The sequence below is a fragment of the Centruroides vittatus genome, unplaced genomic scaffold (assembly GCF_030686945.1).
Source record: "Centruroides vittatus isolate TY-2023 unplaced genomic scaffold, ASM3068694v2 scaffold_435, whole genome shotgun sequence".
Lineage (NCBI taxonomy): Eukaryota > Metazoa > Arthropoda > Arachnida > Scorpiones > Buthidae > Centruroides > Centruroides vittatus.
The window spans coordinates 2,859,388-2,880,461 of NW_027122708.1; the positions used below are offsets into that span (position 1 = coordinate 2,859,388).

Here is a 21,074-nt window from a genome sequence, read left to right on the forward strand (position 1 = left end):
AGTTTGTTATGTTTTTGTGTATTCTGAACTGAATTTTTAAGATTTAGTTTTCCACAAAAATTTCTGGATTTATACATTTATCTAAGTTTGAATTAATTTAATAAGAATGTGATCTCTATATTTATATTATTTGGGAAGTATGGAACAGATGAAACAGAGAAGTTTAGAATGATTGCATTTTGTCCAAAATGAATCAATGATATCATAAAATAAATTTCTACAAAAGAACAATGAATTGATGCATTTATAGCAAAATTTCATTACAAAATATGGTTTTTTGGACATGGTTGTTTATAGACTGATCTCTCAATCTCACATTCTGATTCTTGGTCTCATATATTCTTCTGCATAACTAAATTGATCTCTCACCAGTTTCAAGGTAAAATTTGAATTTTTTTTGGGTGCAAAAAAAGAAATCACTTTGATGCCAAATTGAATCCCAATCAGATATGTGTGCTAATCTTAGTCTTTGTCTTAAATCAGATTGTGTTTACTTCTCTCGAGCCATTATTTAATATGCAGTTCAAAGCTGTTCGTAAAATTTGCAGGAAATAAACAATTTAATAAAATTTGACACTCTTTTGTAAAGTTGTTAGAGGATAGATAGGAGGTGTTAAGGTGAGTGTTGAAACACCTGCAAGACCCCTCACATTAAAAAAAAAAATGTATATTTTTTAACTGTGTTTAATTAAATGTGTACAAATAAAATACAAATTCTTTTACTTACAATTTCAATAAATACTATAAATTTCACTTTTGACTTAAAATTACTAAATAAAAAATTTGCCATAAAAATACCTTTAATAACTGAATTGATGAAAAATCTTCTACTGCTTTTCCTTTATCAAAAACACTGTATGCTCCATCTCTAATGGCAATTAATCCTTCACTCCGACACTGTACATCAAGACAATATCTGAGAGTAAGTTAAGCAAACTATAACCTAACAAACATTTGAAACCCAAGTAATTTAATAAACTTAAAATGCATCTGTAAAGAATATAAATTAATAAAGGTTTAAGTTTTCAAATTTGTACATCTGTTGTAGTGAGCAATTTGGAATTACAGGAAGTATTGTATCCTTTCTATTTACCATATTCAGTAATGTAAAATTCTAGCAAACTTTAAATAATTCTAGTACACAATTCTATGAATATTTTTGAAAGAAATATTGATTAATTATTTGTTGAAAATATTTAATATATTCATTATTGTCTTCATGTTGTTAATTTAAATTGCCATATTAAAAAACCTGAAATATTTTTTGATTAAAAATTCAAGAATCTTCAAAATGAAAAAACTCAGGAAAATTATATGAGAAGATAACACTATGATAAGACTTGCGTAAGTCAATCAAATGTAAATTTATTACATTTTCAGCTTTTCTGCAACATTACCTGCTTTGATATACATAAAGGTTCTTATTTACAGATTTTATAAATACTATTGTTTATATATGAATTAACTATATAGACACACAATTGGCAGAACAATATAGCAAGTCCTTACTTAACATTATAACAAAACAATGTTGTCAAAGAAAGATACAAATATATTTACAAACATTTATAAGTTTTGTTGTTAAATTTTCTTTATAAACAGTAAAATGATTCTATGAGATAAAAAATAAATGCTGGAGGCTACAAATATGATCCGATTAGAATAATGTTGACCAAACTATGTCTTGTTTATATTACTAAGTTTACAATAAAATTGGTTTTGTTATATCTTGTTTTTGTTCAACATCACAGTTTCTAAGAACCTATCAACAATGTTAAGTGAAGACTTGCTGTGTGTGTGTGTGTGTGTGTGTGTGTACACTTACTATCTGTTGCATTATTATAATTCATTTTATTTATTTTAAATTATAGCAAATTATGTTATACTGTACTGGGTTATATTGTATTATTAATAGAATCTATAACTAAATTATAAAACTTCAAATTTACCACAAACTTTTAAAATTGTTATAATAAATTATACAGGGTGATAGAAAAGTCACACACATCAAAATGTGTAAATTGTGTCAAGTTATTTTTATTATGTCTTTTTAAAGACATGAAGAAGACATGGAAAACGCCTTGTGGCCAGTCTGTCCTGGCGAGGCATAAACCTACAACTGAACTACTAGTATTCAGGGAATAGAACCGCTTGGCCACTGGTGGGCACACCCTACATTTTTTCTTCTGGGGGTATTTCAAAGAAACCATGTAAAAAATAATCCACACACAATAGATGAACTAAAAAGAAACATTATAATGGTTATTGCTAGCATCAGTTTTCAGGGGATTCACAAGATGGCATCAAACATAGTAATAAGAGTTTGTGTCTGCACTAATAAAAGAGGAAGCCATTTCAAACATGTAATAACATGATTTGATTTTGCTTTTCTTAGAGATCACATCATAAATGATTTATACTCTTTGTTTCTATTCCGTTTCTTTAATCTCAATATGTAACTGGTTCAAGCACCTCAATTTTCTAGAAATTATCACATTCACAGACACTGATTACTAGCCAATCAATAACTTTTTTTGATTGGTTAGTAATTATAGAGTCTGTGGATGTGATAATTCCTAGAAAATTAAGGTGTTTGAACATATCGAGATCACATTATAAACTTTGTTTCTACCACCTTCTGTATTTTTGTACATTAACCTAACAAAATAAAACTGATTCCTAACATATGAGCACGACTTTTCAATCATCCTGTATAATCTTTCATTAAATTTTGTGTGTTATTTATTCTTTATAATATAGTTTATTAAATTCAGAAAAGAAATCAATTAAATCAATGAAAATTCTTATTTATTTACATTATATAATTTCTGACCAAAATTTTTAAAAATCAATATGTATTAAAGAATAAAATATTTTATCAGCAATTTCATTTCAGTTATAATTTGTAATAAAACTTTGATTTGAATACTACTTATGTTTTATAAATAAAAATTCTTAATGTATAAATGTTACATAGTTTCAAACTATTCTAAAAGATTTATAGAGTAGTTAAGTTTAAATCATATCTTACAGATTTTGTAAGCAGACATGAAAATATTAGTAATATTGTACTATAAAATTATTTTATAAATTATATAATAATCTTTGTACCAAAGAAATTAATAATAATAATAATAATAATAATAAATTTTAATATTTTTGTTTATTTTTAAAGAATATTTAGTTTTAAAATAAATATTTTCACAAATAATATATTTTTTTATTAAGTTTCTAAAAATTGTTTTATTGTTATCAAATTTTCATTAAATACATTTTTTGATTGTTAGCTAATTTATAATGCATGATATAATAAGTTATTACAGAGAAAACTTAAATAATATTTTACAGTTAAATTTTACTTTACTATTTTATATGGCAAAAAATTATAAAATGCAATGTAATAAATAAGTTTTAGTAAACTTATTTATTACATTACATACTTTTAGTTTTAGTAAACTAAAACTCAGGAAACCTGACTAAAACAATATTAGTACTAAGATGTACACCAAAATAATTCAATAAGAGTAAATAAACTGTTTTGTGGTGTTTTAAAATCTCTTTTAACAAAAAAATAGTCTTACTTCTATTGAAGAAATCATCATAATTTATTACCGTATTTTATGAACTATAAGGTGCTACGGATTATGAGACGCACCTTAATTTTTAAGCAATTTAAAAAAAAAAAAAAAAAACCTATAAGACTCTACGAACTATAAGATGCACCTGAATTTTGGAGGCAATTTTTCGAAGAAAAAATGCGTCTTATAGTCCGTAAAATACGGTATATATAAAAAAGCAAAATATTGTTTCATTTCATCCAAATTAAAACACATTTCTCCTATTCGCTCTTTATTTTATTTTTCTTAGATAGATTCAAAATTTACACAGTAATTTGTATATTATAGGTATAAATTTTTATTTTTGAAATTCTATAAATATCAGCTCCTCAGTTATTTCATGAACATAATATTATACTAAATTCATTCATAATATTTTCGTATTCATATAATGTAAAACCAAACTGATACTTAAAAAACTGTTAGTTTAGAGAATGATTTAGTCAGAGAAGTCATAATAATTAAAAATATTAAATTTAATTATATTAAATATTCATCAGCATAATTATACTACCATATAAAAAAAAGGATACGTGTTTCTATAAATAATTCTAATGTGTGTTGAAGTTTGAGGAATGATAACAAATGTATTGACTGCAACTTGTGGACGCTATTAAAAATTTAATATGAATTATGAATTTTAGTGCATTTTTAAATTTCATTGAAAAATGATAATTATACTTACACTATTCACAACCCCTAATTGAGGTGCTGTTGTGAGTTTACTAATTGATAGCAAAGGATAATACGTATCATGAAGAACCTACAGAAAAATTTTATTAAAATATTAGCTCAAAAATGTTTTGATAAATTTAATATTAAATAATAATAATAATTATTATTATTTAATATTAAATTAAATGATTATTAATGAATATATTACATACATATATGAATATATAGAATACATATATGAATATATAGAATACATATTATGAATATTAAATTAAATGATGATGATGATGATGATAATTATCATCATCATCATCATCATTTAATATTATTATTATTATTTAATATTTGATGTACTAAGTTTGTCATTTGTTTACATCAATGCAAGTACAGGTAGGCCTCCTACAATGCAGTAGATACGTTCCTTGAAAATACCGCATTGTGGGAAATCGCGTTATAGGAGACACCAACTTAATACAAAAACTGGGATTCAGTTCTAAAAAACAAAGAACTGTCTTTTATGGTGTAACAATTTCATCATTTTTTAAATTTATGCACATAAAAAGCTTAAATAAAATTCACCATCATATAAAAACTAAAAAAATTATGATTTCAAGTGAAAATCAAAAAGAAACATAATGTTATGCTCACAAATTCAGTCCTCATCGTCACTTATTATAGTTGTTCGAGAATGTTTGACTGGCCTTATTTCAAGATCTGAGCTTGTTTCATCAAGTTCCACTGCACTTATGTGATCCGTTATGATTTTTCTGTTATGTGAAAGATAATTCGTTTCTAAATACCCTAAACCGCATTGTGAAAGTACCGCGTTGTAAGAAAATTTCCGCGTTTTTCCAACTGCATTAGAGCGAAAACGCGTTGTAAAAGTACCACATTGTAGGAGGTCTACCTGTATTTACTTTATGTTAAAAGCTTGAATCTGGTGTGGCATCTGAAACGTTGTGTCTTTTAAAATGTACTTTCTATAGTTTTTCATTTATGACCTAGTCTTGTATGGTAATTATGAACATTTTTGTCTCTCCAAAGAAGCATTCACGAGTGAGCCAAAAATCTCAGCCAAGATTAAGTTGACAGAATTGTCAACTTAATCCTGGCTGATTTTTAGGATGGCTACTGTGGTACTCCTTCTGAGCCCAAGACTGCCTGATTAATGCCTGTATTGTATAGATTTAATAGTATATTATTTTTGTCTGCAAGAGTTACAGCTTTGTTAAATTGTGATGTTTCTTGTTTTTATAGAAAAACGCTCACAGTGCTGTATTTGTAGTGCAGGTTTAAAATATCTGAAATCTTGTGCTCTTCCTTTATGAGAAAGAGGACTTAAGATTGTATTTGTTATGTTTTGTGATAAATGTACAAGACAAAAATGCAGAAACAAACAGCCCTCCATCACAATGGACCAAATGCCTTCTCCAAGGCATGCCTAATAAGCTACTGATGCATCAGGAACACTTTCTCACTGTTAGTGGTCCTAGCAGATGACTGTTAGAAATGATTTCACTGTATACATAGCACACTACATTTTGCTACATGGATGTGAAGCTATCATGCCACATTTACATGACACTTTGCTGATTTACATATGATATAAGGATACGTTCGTAAAGTTGAACAAGTTAAATGCATTACTAACAAGTTGGTCATAAAGTACAAATTCCATTCAGTGTGCATGTTTGTGACGTTTCAAATGAAACTCTAACAAAATTCACAAAGGAAAGATTTAGTTTACTTCGTTAAGAAAATGGGGCTCAGAAAATTGAGTGTTTAAATTGTGGATTAAAAGGTGAAACAATAGAAATAACTGTCCACCTGAAACAATCTAAGAAAAATATTTCAGATAAGACTGCACTAGCAACATCTGTATCTTCGGTTTTAGAAATAGCCATTTTGTTATTAACCAAGCAGTCGAAATGTCTACCAAAAGTAAGAAAAATGATGTAATTCTTGTTCGACTTTACATAATGTTGTATGTTATATAATGTTGATGATGTAATGTTTAACTTGTTCAACTTTACGAACATACCCTATGTTTCAGCTACTCATGTTTCATGGTATTGATTTTGTGTTTATTACTTTAATTCTGGATACCAGTGTATATGAATATGTGAGTTGTTATTATTATTATTTTGATAACTGAGTCTTTATTAATTATATGGTGTATTTAAAACTTTTGATTAATTCAAGTTTAGAGGTTATTAGTTCTTAAAAAGCAGATATTTTATAGTTACAATTACAATCTTATCAACCTATCATTGAATTATATATATTAATATATGTATATATATCAACTTTTTCTTTACCTGTACAAGAGATGCCACTGAATGGTGTTGATTAAATTCGTGTTGTAACTGAGCAGCTACAATTGTATGTGGATTACTTGCAGAAGCTGTTTGACCAGCTACTCCAAATGATAAATGAAAACGTTTTTCAGATGGCCGCCAGTATATGGTTACCTTAATTTAAAATATAAAAATTATAATCCAAATTATTGAATTGTTAAAATCAAAGCTTTAATAATAAATTTGGCATTAATATAGGTAAGTTAATAATAAATGATAAGTTGTCCAAATTAGTGCCAAAGTTACCTAGTTATTAAATTATTTAATATCTTAAGTTTATAATTTAGCCTGGTAAACAATTATAATTTAGTTTTGGTATTTATCATATTTTTTTTACTTCATTAATTATTACTTTATTGATATTAAGTTTAAAGTTGAAATCAAAAAATTTTTTGTACAGAAATTAATAAAAAAAATCAAGTTTCATATAAAATTGATTTTATTGAATTTACAAATTTAATAATCACAATTCTGCATTAATTCCATAATAATAAAATTGTACTGTTATCAGAAGGGAAGTTTTATTAAATAAAATTCTAACTAAATTATTTTTAAAAATAATAGTAATACATAAATTGTTTTTAAAACAATATAAAAAACATTTAAACTAAAAGAAAGAGAGGAACACATCCAGATCCTTAGGATTTCTTTCATGAAACAACTCCCTTTCAAAAGATAAATCCAAATGATAATATGTACATTATACAGAAAAGTACTTACTGTACTTGCTTTATTTTGTCCATAACCCAATACCAATTTCTTGTATGTAAATGATTTAATATCCATCATACTGTTGTATATATTGTGCTGATCTGAAATATATATTTTAAAAATATCAATTGAAATGTTCTTAATATAATTTAAATTAATAATAATTTCAAAGTCTGAACAAGTAATTATACATTACTCAATAAATATTAAATTAGCATTACATGGTAATGTATCACACAAAGAAGAAACTCTACTGTCACTTTAACGAAATTGAAAATTCCATACAACAGTTTAAATTGTAATAATAAACTAAAAAATCAAACAAATTTAAATTTAGAAAATAAAAAAGTTACATTGATAACAATTTATAACTTTTCCCCATTAAAATCTATTAAATTACATAGTTTTGAGTATTATTTAAATAAAAAATTAAACTATTGCATTAATTTTTGGTTATAATTAAAACAGTTTCAGCTAAAAATAAGTTGTCTAAGTTCTTAAAACATAAAATATTTTTGTCTTTCATCATGAAATTCATTCTGTTTTGATAGCCACTTTCTCTAGTATTGTGAGAGATCTGCCTTTTTTCCTGTATCTCTTTTTGTTAGTTTGTTTCTTTAGTCTTGATTAAAGAGATCTTTATTTAATTTCCGATATGCAATTCTGTAGAACTAATTAATGGTACAAAATACAATCTATGCTTTTCTTTTTCTTACATTATGTTCTATTATTTACAATTAATTATTGTTACCTTCTAATTAAACTTTTGTTAAGGCTAGAATGATTATACTGTAGCTATGAAACAAAGAAAATTTTAAAGTTTTTTATTACTACTTGATGACTAGACATTGCTGCATAAAATAAGTATTTTACTTTTTATAAAGTTAATTTATTTTGTGAAGAACTTTCATATAATATTGAGTGGTTCATTGCACTTTTTTTGAGATGTTAAGATATAAATTAACATTTATCTAATATCAACTTTATTAAAGTTGATTTTATAAAAAGTGAGTATTGAAAATTATCTTTAGATAGACATAATAAAGAAATGTTTTATATGTAATGAACTATAGATAGAGAGGTAATCTATTTTAAAAATTAGGTTATTCTAAATTTCTTACTATTATAATAATAATTAATAGAAAAACAAAGTTTTAGCTTATTGCTTTGTTAAATTGGGAGATTAATTTTTGTATTGATGCTATTGCATGCTATTTTTGTATTGAGAATGATGTTATTTGGTTTTTGTAACCCTGATGATAGGGTAACCCTAAATGGTTAAATAAATGAAATTTATTACCACTATTCCTGCTAAAGATGAAACTAAGTGAGATTTCATACACATTTCTGCTTTTCTAATAATGGATTTGCAGAAAAAGTTTTAATATTTTCATCGATATTCTAAAGTAAAGGAATGCATTATTTATAAATCATTTGACATGCATTAATAAAAATATTAATTAAAGTATAGAAAAACCCACATGTAAAATAAAGTATTTAAATATAAATTCATACCATGTTTTAAAACTTCAGCAAATTCTAAAACAACACTATATAAATAGCCCATAGTGATCCAATCTTGAATCATTTCTTTAACCATTTGTTCTACTTGAGGTGCAGTTCCAGCAGCAAAATCATACATAAAATATACAGGTCTTCTTGGTCCTTGTTCCTTTACTGATTGACTTACCAGTGGGCAATTGCAGAATACAAACTAAATATAACATTAAATATGTATATAATTATTTAAGAATGATATATAAAATATTAAAACTAACATTAATTTAATAAAATAATGTTCAATTAAAACTTATCATTAATTACTAAGAAAACAAAGATGTAATTATACATGCATGCTATTTTTAACACATTTTTAAAGAAGTATCTGCACTTTTTTATTGGAGCCTTGTTTGAGAGAAATTGAATGCTATATTTTCATTATTTTATTTATTACATTTATCTTAGGGGTCTGTTTAGTTCTGGTAATAAACATTCCCAAACTGCTATTCAAAATTCTTGTCTGAAAGGTCATTTGGAAGAATCTCATCAGTCTCATAATTACAATATCTTTGATATTAAGACCACCTCAAATTTATTTAAAGACTAATTCTTTTAATCAAACTGTCATGCATTGAAAAATTACAAAAATGCTGACATCAATATTTCATTGACAGTGTATACCACAAGTTTAGTTTCCTTAAAGATTTTCTTTAAAAAAAATAACAAACTCTTAAAGGAGAGAAGACAGATAGCACTGTGCTCAGAAAAACAAACTCAGATGAACAAGTTTTCAAGAATAAAATGCAACACACTAACATAGTTTTAATTTACTAAAGCTAAAACTAGGTTTTAGTCACTCAAATATAGTTTTTAGAATTAGAACTACATTATATAATAACTAAAACTAAAGCAAAATGCTACTGCACACTTACAATTGAGATGCTGATTTCAGAAGAGTCAGAAAAACAATAGACTAAGAATTAAGGAGAAACGTTTCAGTTGAGTACAATGTTTAAAAAATTGACCAAAACAAGTCTTAATACTGGTAAAAAGTGAACATAGTTCTTGCTAATGCAAGAAAATGTTAAATGTTAAGTGCACACAGAAGACAAGATAGGCAAAAGTAAAAATCCTTTCTACGTTTTATCAGTTTTTTTCTCTTAGCTAAGTTAACTGGAAAGAATTGTCTTTAATGCCTCTAGAAAAAGTATTAAAAGAAACACCACACTAGTCTAAATGTGATAAAAGAATATGAAGCACTTGCTTGGTCAAATAGATCTGCATAATTTGTCAACAATAATTTTATGCCTGGTATCAATGTGTCACTTTAAAACAATATCATTAATCATCCAGTGCTCAATTAATTTTTTTTATAATTTCTCTTTATCAAACAAATAATTTATATGTGACAAACAATAGTAAGTTATGAAAATTTACAGGAGTTAAATTATATAAATTATGATTGATTTTTAATAATCAATTATTACAAACCATTTATTAAGAAACTATTCTTTAATGAAATTTATATCTAATGTTATTTGGAAAGTAAACAAAGTAACACACTTGACAAGTTCAAATTGTTTCATATAAAAAGATGATCTGTATTCCTATAAATTATTTTGAAAATAAACAATATCAATTACTGTATATTAATTATATAAATATATAAAACATAAACAAGGGCTTCACATTACATTCATATTTGTTTCATATCTTAATCATCAATAAATTATTTTAATTTATTAATATATATTATTATTAATAATCCAAATTAGATAAGAGTAAAATTGTATAAGAATTTACTACTACTTTACCTCAACGAGCCAAGCCCTTGTTCCCTTTCCTTGCAAACGTATAGTACAACTAAGTAGTGTTGATTGAAGAGCATTAATTGATTCAACACACCCATCATATGGAGGCATTCTAAATAATTTATTTATTATTTATCATATTTTTTGTATAATAATTATTATAAATTCTAATTTTTTGTTTTAGATATAATTAATAATTAAAATTCTATACAATAAAATCTTCAGAACACTTAAAAGAAAAAAAAAAAGGATATTGATAAAATTTTTATAGTGTTGATCATTAAATAATCATTGATTATCTTTACAATAATTTTGTAAATTATGTTTTATTACTATAAAACTGTAAATGTTATACTTTAGTATTAAAATATTTTCAAAAGTAACAAAAAGTTACCTTAAATTTATATAGAGAAATTTTGTTATATTGTAATGTTATTACATAGAAGATATTTAGACGTCAACACCTAACAGTTGATAAGAAAATTTAAAATACAGTAGAGCATTGATTATCCGAATCAATTGGGGACTGAGGTTGTTTGAAAAATAGATTTTTTTGGATAACCGATTATGTACAAAAAAATATATTAACCTATCCCATGTTGAAATTCGTTCAAATCCTGGCACATCCTTAAGTACCCTCTTATGGTCATGCCAGTGCTGCCAGCTAAAGCACACACACCAACAAAAATAACATTGGAGTAGCCCAAGACATAGCCAAAGATTGCAGTGCCACAGCACTAGTGGAAATTTAAATTTGCCAACTGGAAAGCTTTCAGTTAATTGATGTTTTGGTTGATTGATATTTGGATAATCAATGCTCTATTGTAATTTTTCATTTAAATACTATAAATAATAGTTTTTTCCCCTATTATCTACAATGGGAGTATCATACTTTAACTGAAAAAAAAATTGTTACAGAAAAAACTAACAGATGAATTTAAAAAGTGGAATTGAAAATTATGCAAACTCCCTTTCATCCAGGGGAAACTTAAATTAATTTTCTACTTTTTCTGTCTACAAGAAGGCAATTTATGCATCTGACCAATAAAATTATGGCATTCTGCAGAAAAGTATATGATATGAATAAAATATACAGTGGTATCTTGTACTTTGAATTCATTCCAGGAGGCCATTCAAACTCCAAATTGTTTGAAGTCCAAATCAATTTTTCCTATTAGAAATAATGAAAAGTGAATTAATCCATTCCCAGACAGTAAACAATAACCATTTTGATAAACTTCAAAAAGCAAATACACATTATTTAAGGTAAAAGTAACATAACTAAATTTCCTAGTAATACATGAAAACAATTAATAAAGTATGTAAGTACTGTACAATAAAATGAAAATTGTATTTATTGGTCATACACTGTCAACTTCATCATCTTAAACATGGCTGCCAGATTTGCCACATGGATACCAGAAATAAGTTCCTTTTTCATATCAATCATTTATATTATAATCTTTCTCTTAGCCTTTGTTACTTCAACACACTTCTTGAATGCCATATTTAGAAAGTAAGTATTATATTGGATTGAACAGAAAGATTTTGTGTACTTTTAACAGCTGTCATTACTTAACATAGATGTTTGATTGTATTCTTTGTTTAGAAGCTTATTTTAAACTTTTTATTTCATATTTTGTTTGAATAAAATCAAGTTGAAATGTCTTCAGATAAAAAGCACATTGGACATATTATGCTTTATGAGTTTTGCAAAGGATATAATGCCCCACAAACAGTAAAAAGAATCTGTAATGTATATGGGAAAGATGCTCCTAAACTTCAAACATGTCAAATGTGGTTTAAAAAGTTCTGTTCAGGAAATTATAAACTGAAGAATACAAAATGTACCAAAAGATGTTGATGAATAAGTGCAGGAAGCAATTGTTAAAAATTGACAAATAACACACAATATATATAATCAAACACACCAAAAATAAAGTGGAAAAAGCACTGAAAACATACAAGTGTAATGCAAGAGAGACAATTTGGGCAAACAACAGATTGTGTTTATGCTTCAGGTGCATTTTTTCATTGTGTGTTCAGTTCAAACTTTGAAGAATTGTTTGAACTCTGAAGTGAATTTTTGTTAAATTTAACATTCAAACTCTGAAGTGTTCAAAGTACAAGTTAACACTGTACCTTTAAATGTAAAAAGTTAACACAAGTATTTCAAGACAACTTAACATACAGTTTACTTAACATAAATGAAAGCTTATTACTTTATTCTGCAATTATCTCATGTCTCCTCTTATGTAGAAAGATACATAACTTGAAGTTATGTTTTATTACATATGTTGTAATTACAGCAGCTAGAATGTGTAAATTGAATAAGGAGATGAATTAATTTAATGCAGTTTAACGTGTTTTCCTACAATTGGTACTACTTTACATTACTAATTTATTCTATAAAATTCTGTAAGTATTTTATGCATGTCAAATATTTTTTTTACATAAGTCCAGATTTATACATGTTGAAACTACATAAATCAGGACCCACTTTTTGTACATCACTTTTCAAATTATTTCCACTGATTAATTTTTGTTTTCCCACTAAACTGTTCAAATATGTTTATAGTTTTATACTATAAACATCTGTGTTCTGTTCTGGAATGTTACTTAATAGAATTTTCTATTAAAAGTGCTTGTATTATACTGACTTTTATTAAGTGTCCTATCAACACCAGTCTATTTAAAACTTTATTATATTGTACAGTGTAAAATATAGCTTTACTCATAATTAAACTTAAATCTAAATTAAATTAACAAAATCTTTCACATAAATAATAAAACAGTTTAATAACAAACAAGTCTAGATTAGAAAAGTTTAAATCCAATTTAAAGTTTATAATTTTATATATATATATACATACATACATACATACATACATACTCCAAAGTAATATATATATACACTGGACGACAAAAAAAAAATAACGCACCAGGAAGGACTTGTTGGATTTGAATAAAAATTGGTATGTGACATTGTCATAGCTAGACAGGTATATGATTGCAACCATAAAGCAAAAACATACTTTATTGTGCAGTAATGTTCAATACAGTGCAGGCACTAATATCCCATTGGGCTGCCTCTAGTGCGGATATAAGCTGTGATACACCTCGGCATGAAGACATAAAGGTTCCAAATAATGTTCTGTGGCATATCTGTCCATGCGTGATGCAACTGGGACTCGAGATGTGTCAGATCCCACAGCTGTCACAGCTGGCGTCCCAGGTAGTCCCACACATGTTCGATTAACGATAAATCTGGAGACCGTGCAGGCCAAGGAAGTGTGGCAATGTTATGTAGGCATGCTTGGGAGACTGCTGCAGTGTGTGGCTAGGCATTATTCTGCTGGAATATGCCTGTCAGAAGCCCTGCCATGAGAGGCAACACATATGGCTGGAGGATGTATTACACATATCGTTGGGCTGTGAGGGTAGTACACATGACAACTATAGGTGTCCTACTGTCGTATGTTATGGCTCCCCACACCACAACACCAGGGGTTGGGCCCGTGTGCCGCTCCACAGTATAGGCTGGGTTGACGCCTTGACCAGCGGGCCACCATACCCTCACACAGCCATCATGAGCCCCCAAACAAAAGCGGGATTCGTCGCTGAAGACAATACGCTGCCAGTCAGTAGCTGTCCATGATTGTCGTGCAAGACACCACTGCAGACGAAGGCGTTGGTGGGTGGCTGTTAATGGTAGAACACATACTGGGCGTCGGGAGACCAATCCGCCTTCTACTAAGCGCCTGGAAATGGTGCGGCTGGATACACGGTTTTGTAACGCAGGTGCCACTGCTGCATGAATGGTAGACGACGAAGATGTAAGCACTATCTGTGCTTGACGTACAATGAGATGATCCTCCCTCCTGGTGGTCTGTCGATAGCGTCCGGAGCCTATTTGCCGTTCATGCGTTCCCCTACATACCCACTGCTCATAAGACATCCTAACAGTTCCATCAGAATGGTTCAGATGACAGCCAATCCGGCGATATGACCATTCTCCTTCTCTCAATCCAACGATGCGACCTCTCTCAAACTCACTTAACTGAGTGTAAAGCTGTCGAATGTGTCATAGAGGCATATCTGTCACTCAACGAAGTCACAACCATCAACACAAGTGCAGGACATATGCACAAGTCGTCACAGCATGCACCTTTATACCAGACAGAGGAAGCACTTTTCTACCCTCTGGTGACGATACAACACAATAACCTGATCCCAAAAGCTAATCATTTACATATCTAGCTATGATAATGCAACATACCAATTTTTATTCAAATCCAACAAGTCCTTCATGGTGCGTTATTTTTTTTCGTCCAGTGTGTATTACTCTGGAGTGATCCCAAATTCTACTGTCTCAAACTTCTTGAAACAATAAGTCTTAAGTAAATAGAATTTGAATTATAGTAGAAGCTTCAAATTCATGCAATTTGCATATTTACAGTTCAATATTTGCAACCATCTTTTTATATTAGCAAAGCTAAAATTCACTTATTTGTGGAAGGATTGACAAAAATATAATAAAATAACAGATGAAGAGACAATTAAAATGATTTTTAATGATTTTATCTTAAATGCATTTTATTGAAATTCATATTGTCAACTGTTAGACTTTGCTAATGGATTCATTAACATGAAGCTTCTACTATATAAAGAATGCATTATTTATTACTAAATCTTATTCAATATTTTTAGTATGTTCATTAAGAAAAAAATAATACATACTGTACAATTTTTACAACAAAATTTGTTCCATTTGCTTCAACTTGCATTCCTTGGTGACAGATTCCTCTTTTGATTAACTGAAATAAAAAAAAAACCTTATTAAAAACTGTGATGATAAATTATACAATTTCTATATTTATTTATTATTTAATATCCAAATTTAGTAAATAACAATGATAACCAAAATCAAATAATTTTTACATTAAAATATCAGTAGAAATAAAAAGAAATAATACTATTAATGAAGCTATTTTCTGAAATCATATCCAACATATTGTTAGAAAAGTATAAAAATATTTGAAAATTAAAAACATGAGAGAAAATTTGAACTAGAAAAAAAAAAACAAATCATCAATTATCTCTATAAAATAATTTAGCAAATATAATTAGTAAATAATGCTGAAATCATTGGATTATATTTTATCTTTGATTTTTCTTTTAAAATTTTCTTGGCAAATTATTTAATGATTCAAATAATTTACTTATCTATTAACAAACCTTTAATAATTAGCTAAATTTTTAATTTCATTGATTTAGATTTTTCTACAAAATAACAGCTTAAACACGAGTCTAAACCTACAACTCCTGTGTACTGAGCAGATATATCATCAGTTGAAATACCTAAACTATGCTAAGCTAGACTCATTACAGACTATAGATTTTAGATATTCATTTACAACTCCAACATTTACTTATTGCTGTACTGATCCAAGTTCATTTTACTGCAAACACTCAATCCAGCCACAATACATATATTCCACAAAGGATCATGAAATTAATTCTCAAATAATAATATATTTAAATATATCAAGGATATACAAATCTCAACTACATTTAGCAAAAAGAAAAAAAAAAAGAATGCAGAGATAAAAATGTATCTTGTAATTTTGTTTGAGAAATTTTTTATTTCTGAAACAAAATTTCTAGTTTTTTAACATTTCATCTTAAAAAACTAGAAATTTGTTGCTTAACTTTCCAGGCAACATTTGGTGGAACAATCTGTTATAATATTTTATTATTAAAAACTTTTATTTTTAATTATTATAAAATGGTAAATAGCCTAATTTTAAAAATAAGGATGGATTTTATAAAAAGTTGTAAATACTAATAATGAGTAAAATCATCAAGACCAACCCTACTAGAGATACACATGACCCCCTTTAATCTCCCCACCCCCTCAACCTTTAATCACAAAAATTTAATAGCATCAATCCCCCTAACAAACAAACCTCCCTGCAAAATTTCAGAAATTTTTGATAAAAAGCACAGGAGTTATTATCCTTTCTACAGTGGGTTAGTCAGATATGGAGCTACCATGATGTAGTGGAGAATAAACATGGAAAATTTTTTAAGAATTTTCCCACGTGTTTTTCTCGTTTCCATTTCAAAAAAATTTTTTTAAACAGTTGTGTCTAGTAAAGAAATATCCTATTTTATTGTCATATAATTCCTTTTTTATGTGAATTTTTTTTCACGGTAATTTTTGGCTAGTTTTTGGCGATATCCGCAAAATTTCTTTGCGGATATAGACGTCGTTCGCCACTGCCATGTGATCGCCCTTGATGGATATATCTGTCAATCACTGCAGAGCAGTTAAGCTTCAAACAGGGTGAACAAAATTGTGCCCCACACACACACATACAAACATCCATACATACAGAAATTACCTCTGAATTTTTTGCATTTCTCAACATTTCAAGGTTCTGAGTCCAAAAATCTAGGGGGTCATTTTTTGACCAATTCCTTTCCCTCTGTTATACTTAACAGCTGGGAAAGTGATAAACACAATATGATATTTATAATAACTATAATTCTACAGATCAGTTTTTATTTAAATAGATGTTAACATAATAAAAACTCAAAAGAAATTAATTTATTACTTTTAAAATGTCATTCTTGTATAAAATGTACAAAATAATTTACCTCAACAGTCAATGTGGAAAAGGGAATATGTTCATCACACATAGCTATAACATGAGCCAATTCAGTTATAAAATAACCGGTATGTTTCAGTCGTTTAATTGGGCTATCAGGTTGAGATTTAATCTGTAACTAATAAAAAAAAAAATAAATAAATTCAAATAGAAAATATCTTAAAACACTTATAAAATACACATAAATCATCAAACCTTGCGTTTTCCACTAATTCCTTGTTCTTCCACTATAGAAATATACAAAATTAAAAATTTAATCAACATTTTATTTAAAATAATTTTTGCTCACTATTAAGAAATACATAAAAAGTGAATATAATTTAACAATCCTTTTACTACCCTACATCTTTTAGAATTCAAGATATCACTTTGTAAAGTTATTCGAAAGTTTTAGAGCTAGCTACAACTTTTCACAACAAATACTCAAAAGTTTGTACAAATTAAATCCATTAATTCAATTTTTTATGGTATTTGTTATCCTATAAAAATATTTATATTCATAATCTAACTTTCCAAATAGATTAAAAAAGTAAAGCTAATTATTGAAATTCATGTTATAGAAGTATTCCAAAATATAAATTACTATATGAGATATTATTTTTACACATAATATCATATCTATCAAAACATAAAGAAATTAAATAATCAAACTTTAAGACACGATTTAAAAAATATTTTCTTATACTGTATGATCATTATGAGTTTTTGCTATAAATTTCTAAAGTTTACTGAATCAAAATAATCATAATGAACAATATTTAACAGATCTGTTCTTATGAAAATGGAAATTATTATAAAGTAATTTACCATCAATTTTTGTACATGGTCCATGTGTAATAGCAAATGTATCAAGCTGTAAAAAATTAACAACTTTGAGATATGATTTAGGCAACTCTGTTTCTAATGCTGTATCATCTTTATGATCAATTGCTTCATCTTCTAATGGTTGAGGTTGGACGGTCATTAAATAATATGTCTGTTCTATTTCATTGTGTTTGCTTTTTAAATGTATAACCTTAATAAACAAAAAATTTAAATTTATTTTTAAATTGTTTTTTTTTTATTAAAATTAATTTTATATAAATATTAATTTTATTACTCTTTAAAACAATAATTATTAATTAAAATTAAACTTGATGACTTTGATTAATAAGCATTGGATTTAATTTTATTACACTGTTTACATTATGTATTAATATTTATTACATAAAATTAAAAATATCATAAAAGAATAAATAAATATATGTATATATATAAAATTTCAAGTTTCATACTGAGATTAAGTAAATATAAAACTATTCTCTTTAAATTTATAAATAAAAACTATTAAGAAATGACTTTATAAAAGACTAAATAATAAAAACAGAATTAAATGCTTTAATGAAATCTATTTTACAACAACAAAATTTGGTTCTGAATTCTGTTACAAAGTATACTCCCTTAAAGACCAATTTCACAAGTTTTTCAAAGTCAAATGCTTAATCTATAGAATTATTCTCACTGCATTGTATAAGTGCAAAACCTTAAGATAAATTGTCAGTTATGTTAATCAGCTGATTTGGGCTGTTGAAATTTATTCTGTAGATTATTGAAAAATAAGATGGCTGACATCAATTCTGATTCTTATATGGATGACCTTTTATTTAGTCTATTTTATGTTTATAGTCAAAAAATAACTAAATCATATTTTAAATAACATAATAATAAAATTATTTCTCATCAAAAAGTGGTATATTCAAATACTGTAGACTGTATCTGTCAAATCCACTAATAAGTGTTTTTACTTACTTGCTTTTCATCCTCCATCTTGTTCACACAACCTTGATAATATGACTGCACAGTAAGAATTTTTTTCTCTAAGTGACTGGTTGCTAACTGCTGAGTCAAAGTACCTCAAGCAATGAGTATATCTAATTCTTTAAAATTGTGAGAAAGTTAAAATTATTACCATATGTGAAATCCGCGAATTTAATGCAGTTGTCAGAAAGTTAATTGTAAACAAATCCGATAGAAAAAATGCTCCTTGTGAGAATCAGATCAGAGGTCACCATTTGTGATAACAATCAGATGGGAAAATTGACACATAGGTGTCAAGAATGCACCGTTATCGTCAACATTTGACGATCACGTGACCCCCTTTCTCACGACAATGAGATAAAAGTGAGAGTTACCAGAAGCTCCTGGCAAGCAATCGAACTAAAAGTTATATTTGGTAACTGCACATTCTGTCTCCTGGACCTCCATACAACAGACCCGATCCAACAAAAGAAGACACCGGTTGAAAGACAATAATCAGTGGCTACGACTCTTCCATAACAACTCCCTGCTACGCCTGAGAGGTATTTAGGGGCTAGAAAACTTGTAAACTCTCTCTCCGATCTAAAAAGTAGAATGCGACATAGATAGTAAATTAGTCGCTCTCCTTTGTAAATAGTCAATAGAATAACTGCATTTAGTCGTATAACCTGTATATTCCTCGAACTCTGTGTAGCTCATGTATGTTATAATTAGCCAATTAATAAACCTTTATTTTGTTATATGTTAAATCTGTCTCCTGTCTATCCAAGGACACCTATCAACTTGCTCACCTCCCTCGCCACTCGATTTTGCCCTCTTATAGCCATCCAACGACTCTGAGGTCGGGTTTTAACAACCTGTGCCGATTAAGTGGTTAATAGAGCACCTCCCTATAGCCCTCGGCTTATCTCACACATATAACTTATAGTATATTCCGTAGTTTAAATAGTAACTTGTGCAACTGGCCCTAAAGCATTTAATTTTGTCTTCACAAGAAATTACTATTTTTACTATTTTAGAAACAAGAATAACATTGGTGCAACAATTACAGCATTTTTTCAATCATTCATATTTAATATATACTATTTAATGTTAATAACTGTAAATAATTGCATCACTTTTATCACAATAAAAGAAATTATACATAACTACTAAGGTTTCTCATTTCCCAGTCCTTTGCTTGTCCCAGGATTTCAAGAAAAAGTGAACTGTTTCCCAGGATCCCAGGAAATCCTGGGATATAATTAATTATTTTTAAAATATAAAATAAATCTTGAAATTGAATGACACAATTATTTTTCATTTTTTAAAGTAATTTAATACATTCTGCAACCTCCAAAATAATAATATTAACAATGCTGTGTAAAATATGTACTAAAAATTACATTTGAATTACGTAAAAATTTTCACCAATAGAAAAAATTTATTAAAGTTTGTTGGAAACTGCTTACAACAAAAAAATGCCTTTGAATTGAGTTGAAAATTTAAAGAAAAAAGTAAATGTAGATCAAATTTCTAACTTAGAAGGTAATTTTCATTTTTTAAATAAAACATAATACAAAATGTTAATGTTAATTTTTATAATTAAGATTTTAAAAAATAAAGATGATCAATACTCCAATCACTCAATCCAGTTCTTATTTTAGTAATAAAAAGTCCTGCTGAATAAAAAGTGCTACTGAGAATGCCCTTTCCAATTCAATTGACGTGGGTGGAATCGTCTTTAATGCATTTAAGAGAAGTCAGATGTTATGTGTTTTTTCACCTGTAGCCTAGAAAGATTTCTAGTTCATTTTTGAGATGCGTTACAGTATTTCTTTTGCCGTCTGCTATTCCTGATTTCTCTACATTGGCTGCTTTAATAGTGGCATCAAGCTTATAGCCCAGTAATTTGGCAGTTTGTTTGGCTTTAATAATCAGGTTTATGAAGAA

The 21,074-nt window shown here is 27.5% G+C and overlaps 2 protein-coding genes across 3 annotated transcripts in view; both read right to left on the reverse strand.

Annotated features, from left to right (window-relative positions):
* The window catches only part of LOC136989101 (uncharacterized), a 246,419-nt gene extending 226,630 nt beyond the window's left edge, over positions 1-19,789 (reverse strand). Inside the window, exon 1 of the mRNA XM_067287209.1 lies at positions 19,780-19,789. The gene's annotated coding sequence lies outside the window, so the exon portion shown is untranslated. The remainder of the gene's footprint in view (positions 1-19,779) is intronic.
* Positions 1-21,074, reverse strand: part of MED14 (mediator complex subunit 14) — a 97,553-nt gene that overhangs the window by 23,173 nt on the left and 53,306 nt on the right. The window contains exons 17-27 of one of the 2 annotated variants that reach the window (XM_067287077.1): positions 18,153-18,360; positions 17,541-17,572; positions 17,335-17,457; positions 15,412-15,488; positions 10,675-10,783; positions 8,876-9,074; positions 7,370-7,461; positions 6,611-6,763; positions 4,303-4,380; positions 4,151-4,227; positions 799-916 (exon numbers count right to left, since the gene is read on the reverse strand). In XM_067287077.1, the coding sequence (XP_067143178.1) occupies positions 799-916; positions 4,151-4,227; positions 4,303-4,380; positions 6,611-6,763; positions 7,370-7,461; positions 8,876-9,074; positions 10,675-10,783; positions 15,412-15,488; positions 17,335-17,457; positions 17,541-17,572; positions 18,153-18,360 (1,266 nt within the window). Of the gene's footprint in view, positions 1-798; positions 917-4,150; positions 4,228-4,302; positions 4,381-6,610; positions 6,764-7,369; positions 7,462-8,875; positions 9,075-10,674; positions 10,784-15,411; positions 15,489-17,334; positions 17,464-17,540; positions 17,573-18,152; positions 18,361-21,074 lie in introns of both variants that reach the window. The other variant, XM_067287076.1, reaches the window with a different exon arrangement.